This window comes from Thunnus thynnus, chromosome 20 (assembly GCF_963924715.1).
Source record: "Thunnus thynnus chromosome 20, fThuThy2.1, whole genome shotgun sequence".
NCBI lineage: Eukaryota > Metazoa > Chordata > Actinopteri > Scombriformes > Scombridae > Thunnus > Thunnus thynnus.
Genome location: NC_089536.1, coordinates 10,071,287 through 10,083,561, shown reverse-complemented (window position 1 = coordinate 10,083,561; position 12,275 = coordinate 10,071,287). Strand labels below are relative to the sequence as shown.

General features: G+C 40.5%; 1 protein-coding gene across 8 annotated transcripts in view; it reads left to right on the top strand.

The window, feature by feature from the left end:
* The window catches only part of nrxn1a (neurexin 1a), a 61,832-nt gene that overhangs the window by 24,549 nt on the left and 25,008 nt on the right, over nucleotides 1-12,275 (top strand). For 7 of the 8 annotated variants that reach the window (XM_067576010.1, XM_067576013.1, XM_067576007.1 and 4 more), the window contains 6 exons: nucleotides 1,252-1,413; nucleotides 3,474-3,545; nucleotides 3,881-4,105; nucleotides 6,919-7,066; nucleotides 8,825-8,955; nucleotides 10,110-10,362. In XM_067576010.1, coding sequence (XP_067432111.1) covers nucleotides 1,252-1,413; nucleotides 3,474-3,545; nucleotides 3,881-4,105; nucleotides 6,919-7,066; nucleotides 8,825-8,955; nucleotides 10,110-10,362 — 991 coding nt within the window. Of the gene's footprint in view, nucleotides 1-1,251; nucleotides 1,414-3,473; nucleotides 3,546-3,880; nucleotides 4,106-6,918; nucleotides 7,067-8,824; nucleotides 8,956-10,109; nucleotides 10,363-11,150; nucleotides 11,257-12,275 lie in introns of those variants that run through there. The other variant, XM_067576012.1, reaches the window with a different exon arrangement.

Genomic DNA, 12,275 nt, shown 5'->3' with positions numbered 1-12,275 from the left:
TGTTAGTCAGTGTGTCATCTCATTCAGACTCGCTGATCTAACAAACCCCCTTGACCACAAAGTAACACCATCATCACAACTCACCCTAACAATACACTAACATAACATCATCACAACTACTAACAGCATTGCAATCATTAACCCTAACCTCAGTAACCCAACACAGCTTGGCCTGACACATGTAACACTGCTGTGGCTGCCAGCAGTGCAATAACTAACAACTACTAACAAGTAAATAGTACTAACACCTTGTGTGTAGCACGAAGATGCCTGCAGAGACTTTACTAACACCTGCCTAGCTGGGCAAGTTTGCCTGGCAATGATAAGCATCATCAGTGAAAGGGAACAGGGTAATAACATACCACTAACTGTGACTTACATGTGAAAGGGTTGGCAGTCAGTGCAAGCTATAAGCCCTGATACAGGCTATAAGAAAAGCAACTCCAGTGTCACTTTAGGGGGATCACTGAGGAAAGTTGTTAGTAAAACAGTTAATCAAATTGCATCTTCTGCCTTAAAGGTAGAGCAGCTAAGAATCTGTGGGAGACACATAAGGAGGAAAATGTTAATGTAAAGGTTGAATTAGCTTACTTATAGCAGACGAGGCTAGCCTTTTACTGCAGTGTAACCTTGCACAAACTGGGTTGTTTCACTATGTTTTGTAAAGCCAGAACTATCCTATGCTGTGACTGAATAACGGACTGGCTTTCAAAAGGTAGCCTTGGTGTGGACACAATCCATGGTCCACCAATTGCGGTACTGAGACTTTGGATAGCAGTAAATGGTTGTTCATCCCACACAAGTTCTATTCGTTTTCTTGTACAGAAGTCTTACTATTGACAGACAGGCTGAAGCAGGCAGACCACATAGTATGATTCCAGTTAGAGTGTATAAGTGGTAGCTGTGGCTACAGAGTGTATGACTAACTGTAGGCAGAATGTTAAATCTGGAAGTTGGCATTTAGTAGTGTATAGCAACTTATTTCTAATGCCAGTAATACCAGCAAAGGCAAGAGGCAGCACTACCCATTTACACCACACAGTTAGAACTGATCCAACCACATGAATCAAAGTCCCAACAACACAACTGGCCAATTCCCAAAACCAATTAGGCCTTCTCCCCACCAGAATGCATACACATTGGTTGCCAGAATAACGGGGGCTAATTTGGCTGGTCAGCGCCTAGCTAGCGCTTAGCGCTGCCTTTGGTGTGAGTATATAGCGTGTCCTTTCCCTGTGCTTTGTTGTGTAGGTGACCATCTCTGTGGACGGCATCCTGACCACCACGGGCTACACCCAGGAGGACTATACCATGCTGGGCTCTGATGACTTCTTCTACGTGGGAGGGAGCCCCAGCACCGCTGACCTCCCCGGTTCTCCAGTCAGCAATAACTTCATGGGCTGTCTCAAAGAGGTGGGATGCAAGCATGATTCACACGTGTAAACCTGCACATAGAAAACACATTTAGAGGTCCATATTAGGGCTCGACGAAATGGTTGAAAGAAACAGCATGACATAAATAACAATATTTCTCCTATATGATATACAGTGATATACAGAATGGGTATAATCACTATAGCAAACGTGTATAAAATCACATATGAAACTGCCAAACTGCTTTACATCAGACAAAACTCTGAACAACTACTTCAATAACACATGTTGCTCAGAAACAGTAAACACCATGACCATTTCATCTCAATGTGTTTCCAATGAAAGTCAATAAATGGTAATATTCAAGTATTGCTGCACAGATTTTGACACACTCAGGTTTTAAAAAACACCAGTCTTTCTCTTTTTCACTCTTTTTTTATTTCTCCCTTACTCTTTTTTCCTTTCTGTCATGCATCACGCAAACACTTTACACACATTATTTTCTAAAACACACACACACACACACACACACACACATACACACACACACACACAGAAATGCTTCCATTTGGCAGACTCACAGAAACAGTCCCAGACACACACACCCTCCCCAGCATCAGAGAGAATCAGTGATGAGTGTCGTTGAGGGAGTAGATACAGCACTAAGCACTAACATGCTAATTAGCTACGCCACAGAGACGCTCCATCCATCCGCTGTGCTTGAAATGGGCCACAACACCGCAACAACAAAAACTCACATGACACGCTGATAAAAACACACTCATACACATGCATGTGCACATAAACACAATCCCAGCATGTACTGTATACACAGACGTGTGCATGCACATACATGAGCAGGAATGCACAAATAGACCCGCTATAACACACAGACAAAAATAGTCAAACACAAATAAACATACTGTACATATGCACAGCACACTGACACAACAGAACTCCCAAATACATCCTCACACCCATAATATACACACCCTGTCTGAGTCTCTCTTTCATTCCCACAGACTCACACAGAGGCATAAACAAATAACCAAACAAGCCGACAGATGATGTGCCAAACAGAGAGCTATCTGTATCAGTGGTGAATGCGCTCTGTGTTGCTTCATTAAGACTGATGGTGTTTAAATGAGGCTGCCTCTGTCAAAGTGAACCCTCCACTGGCACATTTACATATTTAATACGATGATATGATAATCCGTGTGAGCAAATTAAGATGTATGCAGTGAATCACGCGCATGAACGATCGCGGCTGTAACAGTTTTGTGCATTTGATGCGACGCAGGAACACTCCTCCATACACACACACACACACAAACCCACACACCAACACCATTTTGCACACTTGCAGCACTTGAATATTCAAGAATCACCCTCGTTGCCCTACACACAGAGACAAAAGCACATGATATACAAAAATTTAAAAACAGAGGTGAAAAGCCAGCGCAGAAGAGGGATTTTGTGATGTTGCCGAGTTGCTCACAGGTCACAGAAAGAGGTCTGGATTAATAAAGCAGAGCCTGTGTGTGCTCGACTCTCTCAACATCAAAATGCTCAGCACAAGCACACTCTTTACACTCGCTGCTCAGTCAGAGAGCGTACTGTGTCAGGGAAAGGAAAGAAAAAGAAAAGCGAAGAAGAGGGAGAGAGTAAAAGCGATCATGCAAGTGGCAGGGACAAATGGGAGTTATCAAGAGATGAGGCTGGAGTGCCTCGCTGGTCTTAAGGTAGTCGCTTTCATATGAAAATACGTGAACACTTGAATAAAAAAATATGTCTCCTGGGTTGGAAGATTAATGGATATCTCATCCCCTCTATATCTTTTCAACATCCTGTTTGTGATTTCTGAAAGAGTTTATCAAAGCAACTCTTTCTCTTTTTGCATTGTTTTTTGATTGTTGTAATGAGACAGTGAGTTAAATAAAGAAAAGTTGCAGTAGTCCAATTCTGTGCCACAGCATAAGTATTTGAAAGGAATCCGAGGAAAGGGCACATCCGTCAAAAGTGAAGGAAAAGCTTCTTGGTATTTAATTCAAAGGTGAATTCATGTGTCATCCTTTCCCCCTAAATCTCTTCCCCTGAAGGTGGTGTACAAGAACAATGATGTACGGTTGGAGCTGTCTAGACTGGCTAAACAGGGTGACCCAAAGATGAAGGTATGCATTTTAACAGCATGTTCAACTTGAGCCAGACAACACATTATCCTTTCATACACGCCACGCAGTCATCTTTTTGTGTCACAACCTCCCGTCAGCAGTACTGTAGGGATTTAAAGAAAGTCGCCACTCAGTAAATAGGATTATATTTTTGAAAGGTAGCCACAAGCTTTTGTCTTTTAGTGGGTTCACAGCCAGGAGGAACTGGCTGTATTTCAATCCCAGACTACAAAGAAACCATTTTGGTCTTTATATCCACTGGACATCAGACTAAGCACCAAACTTTTCAAATGCTAGAACCTCTAAACATGTCTTTTTCTTTCTACTTGTGACAGGTAAGTGGAGTGGTGTCCTTTAAGTGCGAGAGTGTAGCAACGCTGGACCCCGTGACCTTTGACACCCCAGAATCTTACGTGGCGCTGAGCAAGTGGACAGCAAAGAAGGCAGGATCCATCTCGTTCGACTTCAGGACCACAGAGCCCAACGGGTTGATGCTCTTCAGCCACGGCAAACCCAGACAGCAGCAACGCAAGGACCCTCGCACGCCTCCTACTATCAAGGTGGGAAATATACGATGTAGTTTTTTTAAAACAGGAAAACTTAAAACTAAAAGGAAGAAGACTAAGAGCCTTGAAAGCAGCTCTGTGAGGCTGTACTTAGCCATATGCTAATGTCAGCCTGCTAATATTCTCACAATGACAATGCTAACATGCTGGTGTTTAGCAGGTATGATGTTTACCCTGTTCACCATCTTAGTTTAGCTTTTAGCATGGTAAAATTTGCTCATTAGCACTAAACACAAAGTAGTGGCTGAGGTTGAATTTTGGGGCTAATGTTAAAGTAGCTCAATTTCTCTCTATAGATTTCACTTGGTGCGTTTACAATCAAAGATGGATGCCAGAAATGATGCTGTTAAAGGTGGAGTCAGCAATTCTGGAGAGAGATTGTTCAATACACTCTGTCAAATTCAGCAAATATCTCCTCACAATCCACTAGCTAGTCCGTTCTGTGTGTGCGCTGAAAAAAAATCTGGTGTTCATACACAGCACTGGCTCTGTAAATGGGAAACAAAATGGCTTAGACTGAGCCACACAACACTATTCCAGTCAATCAACAGCAGGGGGCGTTCGTGCTCATGCACAGGACAGGGGGGAGTTATCAGAGCAGCTGCCTGTGATGACATGACTGTCTCCCATCTCCAGTACCCCCACAAACTAGAGAGAGAGAGGCCATGGCCAAGTGTTTTTAGAAGCACCTTTGACGTCCGTCACTTGCGCGTTTCATGGAACAGATACGCTTTCATCTTATTAAATGTATCAATCCACACTGAATCCTAGACACACGCAAGTGAAACACATCTCACGGAGACCCCCTGCAGTTTTTTTACACTCCAAGTCTGTCGTGTTAAGTGGAGGGTAATCTGAGCAGGCAACTGTTTAACCGTTCTAATGTGTTAGAAAAGGGTTTACACCTTTTGTGTTAGCGGGTCAAATTTGACCCGTGTTTGAATTCATTAGCAAACACTGAAAAAAAAAACTAATTATCATCCAGAAACATGTTTTATATGCTAAGTGACTTGTTATTCAACCATAACCATAATATCTATATTCTTACTTTGATATTTTATGTACCTTAGACCACATTTACAATGTACAAATCGTTTTTAGTTTAAAATAGGCAAAATTTATCTATTTTATTGCTTATGATGAACAGAACAGGCAAATACATTATAAGACCGACATGATCATCTCTGGCATGGTGTGTGTGTGTGTGTGTGTGTGTGTGTGTGTGTGTGTGTGTGTGTGTGTGTGTGTGTGCGTGTGTGTGTGTGTGTGTGTGTGTGTCTGCGTGTGTGCATGTTGTGCCAGATGTGTGGTGAGATGTGAGAAATAAAGCACGAGAAAGCCCAAATCTATATACTGCCATAAAGCTGGGGTGAAGGGGAGGGGGGGTTGTGCTTGGGATCATATTTGCTGCGTGCCACTCTACAATTGAATTCAAGTCAACACGCTTCCTTGGCATGAAACATAATTTTAATATTATTACATAATATTATTATACTATTTTTTATAGGATTTTATTACAATTATTTTTGCTTTGTTGTATTTTTTGTTATTCATGATGGTTTGGCATCAGTTAATATGTATTTCTCTGCATAAACAACCCATAATTACTACCGGGTCAAATTTGACCCATAACACAACAGATGTAACTTTTTTTTTATGGGCATTTAAAAAAAAGAAAGATCAAGGCCATGTTAACGAAGCCTTGTTTTGATCAGAAAAGATTAAAAGTATGTTTCACACATCTAAACTTGAAAACGGGTCAAATTTGACCCTAACACAATAGAAGGGTTAAATAACACAAATATCCTGCCGTCTATGTGTTTTGAACTTATTAACTGTACCTACATTGATTGGTCAAGGCTTACAGTCTGTCTGTAAGCTTGTCTGTTTCACTACAGGCAGATTCCCCTCACTCGCTACAGTGGGTGGGGAAATAAAATCAATTAATCAATAAATACAAACACTGATGATTTCTTCCTGTGGAGCCGACACAAAAACTATTTTGGTTCAGTAAATTTCTGCTGTCAGTCAGCCTGGTTGACAGTTTGTCCGGCCGCTGTCCTCTCAGCTCCCCGGGAGCTGCAGCTGACAGACGGCTGCTTCTTGTGGACAGAGATGCTGAACGCAGGTCGAGTGAGAAGCTGGGAGGCCGCAGAGAGGCGGAAAGTGTGGACGGACTGTTGTGTTCACATGAGATGAAACATTTTTTCCGCTTATGATAATGTATGAGAGGACCAGAAGTGACCCTACATCTGACACATCTCTCTGGATTCTGCCATATCTCTCTTTAGGTCAGCTAGCCCAGTTGTAAGTGTTGTTGCCATGGCAATGTGCATCCATGAATTTGGGGGGCGGAGCCTCTGAAGGAGCATGAAGCGAGGGATGTATTTGTTTGGGTGTTAAGTTCAAATATCAACAATCTTTCTCAAGAATCACTACATCACTACCTTTAATCATTATTATAATCATCTGTACCTTTTCCTTTAGTAACACCAGATTTGTGATTTTCGCTGAAAATTTGGGTTTTTCCACCAGAATCATGACTCTAAGCGGTATAGAAATCCTTATTTCCCACAAATACAAATGGCCATTTTATTGACATCTGGTAAAATTCCAATTTTATACAATGTATTTTCCAAAATCTCCACTAAATCTGAACAACTTTATACAAGAAACCTGATAAAAATGGTTACACTGGAGCCTAATCACCTTTTTGTAACTTGCAGCTATAATTAGCATGTTAATTGCCAGCCATCAACTTCCCTGCTTTATACAGAATACTGATGCTGTATCTGTTTGACTTACAGGTGGATTTCTTTGCCATTGAGATGCTGGATGGGCACCTGTACTTACTGCTGGACATGGGCTCAGGGACCACCAAAACCAAGGCCATCGACAGGAAGGTCAATGACGGAGAATGGTATCACGTGGACTTCCAGAGGGACGGGCGCTCAGGTACACTCACTGCTTGCTCAACTCTTCTTTTTTGGCTTCCATCTGCCTGCTGTCTGCAATTCAAACTGTGGTTATTGAATCTGATTTTAAGTGTGTTGTATAGACCATTTTAATACAATCAAAATACAGTAGTAGCATTGTCAAATTTATTGTAATGTGTTGGTTTAATTACCATAACAATTACGACTATAATCAAAGCAGTTGGTAGCCTTTTTATGCCTCCACACCCACAACAGCCATGGCCGGAGGCATTATGCTTTCGGGTTGTCCGTCTGTCCGATTCTCGCTAACACAGTATCTCAGGAGTGCCACGAGGGAATTTCTTCAAATTTGGCACAATATCCACTTGGACTCAAGGATGAACTGATTAGAATTTGGTGGTCAAGGTCACTTTGACCTCACAAAACACGTTTTTGGCCATAACTCAGGAATTCATATGCTAATTATGATTAAGTTTCACACAAATGTCTAATAGGATAAAATGATGAAGTGATGACATTTTATATCCAAAAGGTCAAAAGTCAACTTCGCTATAACTCCATAACTCAGGAACAGAAGGGGAGATTGTGACCATATTTCACATTTTGGTCAGATATTGAATTGGTGACAATAATCTTGGGTGCCCACCTTGAAACTGTGGTGACTGTATAGATTTTCTGTGCTTCCGGGTTGAAGATGTGTGTGAAGCATTCACGTTTTAGAATTTGTAGCTTCTTTGCATTTTGGTACTTGTATAAGTCCACCCTCTTCATGACAACCAGGACAGGGGGCCTCCTGTTCCTCTGGTAGTCCACCACAACCTCATTGGTTTTGCTGATATTGAGCTTCAGGTGATTATCGTTGCACCATGTGACAAAGCTCTCTATCAGTCCTCTGTAAAAAATAGTCTCTAAGTGAAGACGGCATTTTTCTCACCGGAAATTATTCACTGGAATCATACATATCAATATAGTGATAACTTCCATTTTGCCTAAATACCTTTTAAATTCCTTCAAAGTCTTCACTACAACTATATTATATGTATATATATATATATATATATATTATATGAGTCTGGACAGACAACTGCAATTTGACTGGTTGGCAGAGGGATACAAGTGTGAGGCAGCATTTCTAGTTCTCATCTGGTAGTGCAGTAATGCTTTTCAAAATTATGACCTCATTCATCATAAACCCCATGCTTCCTGTGATAAATACTGTCTAGTATCAGGTAAATAGAGACATGTGATGTGATGGTTTTTAATCTCCCATCTCTTCCTTTTAGCACATTTACCTTAAACAGTACATTTTGTTGTCTTTTCAGCCGGGGATGTAGTCATAGTTTGCATGTTGATTACAGTCTAGAAACTTACAGTAGAGGCTGCCAGTTTTCTCAGTGAGGGTCTCGTTTGTTTACTATAAGTGTACTAATGTATAAAAATGAATGTATTAATGATTTATCGATGACAAAATGTTGGACATAGCACTTTTAAAGTAGTATGCCTGAACTGAACTAAGTGATGACTAAGGCTTGTGTAGTTTTAGATTTGCATAACTTCTGATTACAGCAGTGATGGGTGGTGGTGATGATGATGAGGAGGAGTACAAAGAGAGAGGGGGGGGAAGACGATGACAATTTCAATGATGATAAAGATGATGATGATGATGATGATGATGATGGCAGTCACAATGGTGGTGGTGATGATTGTAATGAGGATGTTCACACTGAAGGTCATAATGATTACTGATGTTGTTTTGATGTCTCGTGGTGTATTTCAGGAACCATCTCAGTGAACAGTGTGCGAACTGCGTACACGGCACCAGGAGACAGTGAGATCCTGGACCTGGATGACACGCTTTACCTGGGAGGACTACCTGAGGACCGTGCCGGACTCATCTTCCCTACAGAGGTGCGTGTTGATGTTGCACGTCTGTCCATATCTACAGTATGACATACAAAACTCAATTAGTTGATTAATCAGTTCGTCAATCTGCAACTGTTTTGATAATCAGATGATTGCTTAAGTAATTTTCCAATCAAAAATGATGAGCATTTGATGCTCCCATTGTAGAATTTACAGGTTTCCATATCTTACATGATGGTAAACTGAGTGTCTTTGGGTTTTGGCTGATTGGTCAGAGGGAAAAAATTATTTGTTACCATGAGCTCTAGAAAATTAAGATGTGCATTTTTCAGTCTTTGCTGTTTTTATACTGAAGGATTCATCGATTAAACAAGAAAATAGTCGTCAGATTATCAAATGAAAATTGTTAGTTGCAGCCTTAGTTGATATACTGTAAGTAATGAGTAACTCTAAGCCAACATATAAAAAAATCATTCTTTGAGCTATTATATCAGATCTTTTCTGATCAGACTAAATTAGGTAGTTTTTCCCACCTTGTTGTGCTCTGTTGTTATTTACATGTTGTCCAATTTGTCTTTGCTGCGTTTCTTATATTTGTTTCTTTTTCGATGGGATTTTACAAACCGATCAGTATCTGTCTCTTTTATTATTATTTGCAACAGAAGTAAAGAGAAATGTTGAAGAGCGATATGTTTTTTAACTTCTGTAATTAAAAATAGTTACACTGAAATATAAAATTGACAGGATTAGGATTATGTATATGTAAATATAAATATAAGACATAAAATATACATGTAAAACACAACATACACAACATATAGCCAAGGAGTACAGATATTTGTTATACATTTTCATTCTAGACTGCAGTCTAGACCTAAATTTGGATTGAAACAAACAAGTTTGCAGTTTTAATTTTCAAAACGCTCAGCAAATTTTTACTTAATACAATAAGTAATTGAATTGGAACACCTGACTTGTACAACTTGTGTAAGGAATAAATAAATAAAACCAACAGCAGCGTGAAATTATGACAAAATATCTTACAAGTAGCTGGCAGTTGTAGTTGTTAACTGTGCCAAACACAATTTAATTTTGAGTTTAGTGTACCATCAAGCAACTGAAAAATGTTGTCACATTCCTGTTTTAATAGTTACTGTGCATGCAGTGAAACTACTCAACACGACTGACCTTTTCCTCAGGTGTGGACAGCTCTGTTGAACTACGGTTATGTGGGCTGTGTCAGAGACTTGTTTGTGGACGGGCAGAGTAAAGACATCCGGCGGCTGGCAGAAGCCCAGAGGGCAGTAGGCGTGAAGCCCTCATGCTCCAGAGAGCCACCAAAACAGTGCCTCTCCAACCCCTGCCAGCACAACGGCAACTGCAGGGAGGGATGGAACCGCTACGTCTGCGACTGCTCCGGGACGGGTTACCTGGGACGCTCCTGTGAGAGAGGTGAGAGTAACGTAGTAGGAGGTCATAGAGAAAAGGACATGATAAATACTTAAACTGGACTAATGGCAGCTTGAATAGTAATTTGCATTTACTTAACAGCAACATTTAGTGAGAAATTCATATCATGATGCAAAACACAGTCATAATAGCAGCTTTATTATTTCCTTTCTGGCTCGAGAACATTGTGTAATGTCAAAGGGATGAGTGACAGAAAACAGATGGTATGGGGTAGAAAATCTGAAGTTTTAAAGTCAGAAATAACTCAATCAACCGCTGAAAATATATATTATGATCATCAGTTATATTAAACAATAAAATCTTTATTCATTATAACTTTAAGTTAGCCTATCCGAATACAGATTACATCACTTTGATAGCACTTACTCTGATGTGCGCTAAAAAGGTACCCTCATAAAGATTTATGGCTGATAAAAATGCAGCAAAACCATTATTCACATAAAAAGACTTGCAAATTGATTTTCGGTAGGTTTCCCCGCCACTATGTTGTGGATATGGAGAATAGGAAGGTGAGAATGAAAAGAGGATGACAGGTAGAAAGTAGGTAGGGTTAGTGGGAGATAGAAAATAAGGGCAAGCTTTCCAAGAAAAATAATAATAGAGCAGGTTTTCTATCTTTGGCTGTATCTTCTTTTTATTCAGAAACACACATTTTCTATCTGAAATTGAGAGTAAGATGGAGGCAGGGAATGGAGAGGAGCAACAGAGGTGAAAGAGAGGAGGTTGGAGGAAGCAGAGCTGCAGACAGGAGTATTGGACTGCTATAGGATGTAGAGACTGGGAATCGATGGGAGAGGAAATGTGCAGAAAGCAGGGAGCAGGAGCTGTGACAGAGGAGGGTGGAACCACCGGGCTGGAACCGCCATATGACAGCAGGTGAGAAGATGAGGAGGAATGGGAGACGGGAGTAGAAAATCTGACAGAGAGAGAGAGTTATGAGAAAAGGTATGAACTCGGACCGAGAGAGAGAAAATGGAAAGTAGGAAAGATTGGCAGAGGGACTGATACAGGCCTGTTGAAAGAAGCAAGATGGAGTCAGACAAGGAGAAGAGAAGAAATGTTATTCGTGCCACAACTGCCGACGCGTCTCAAGTGATGACTGTACTATCATCTAACAGGAGATATATACACACACACATACACACACATGCTCTGAAGGGTGTTGATATGAAAATGTTTTATTTCTGAGGACAAACATCCGCAGTGTATGTTTATCATAGCAATGCACCCCCTCTCTCTCTTTCTCTTAGTCTGTCTTCCTCTTTATATCTTTCTTCATCCCTCTCTGTGTGCATTGAGGGGTCACTAACTGGTGGTTCAGTGGATTAAAGGAAGCACAGATGGACAAGCAGATGGAGAGAGTGATTGGCCATGTTTACGCCTTCTACCTGCGGTTTCTCCCTCCCTTTTTTCTCCTCCCTCATTCTCTCACTCTCCTTTGTTCCCCCTCTCTCTCTCTCTTCCTTAATGAACAAAGATGGTTGCCACACTCTCAGCTCCGAGATGAATTTCTATTTTGTAAAAAAAGTGGTCCCAGACATATTTCTGCTGTCACAGTTGTACATCTCTTAACACGTTTCCAGTTCTTTCCTCCTGCTTGCTGCCCTGCTTTCTCTATGGAAGCCCATTCCTGCCACGAAAAGATAAAAAGAATAGATGTAATGTTATGAATTACAAAAATGTAAATGACTCTTAATTTTTCAATACTAAACAAATTCTATAGTCAACCTATTTTTATTTTTTCAAACTTCTTTAAAACACATATTGAAATATGGATAAGCCTAACGTATGTCTTAGTCAATATACGGTTGCCCTTCTTTAATCTACGTTCATATTCTTAAAAAAAATCAATTTTTTTCAGGAATCACAAAAATAAACTTACTCATGGATAGTCA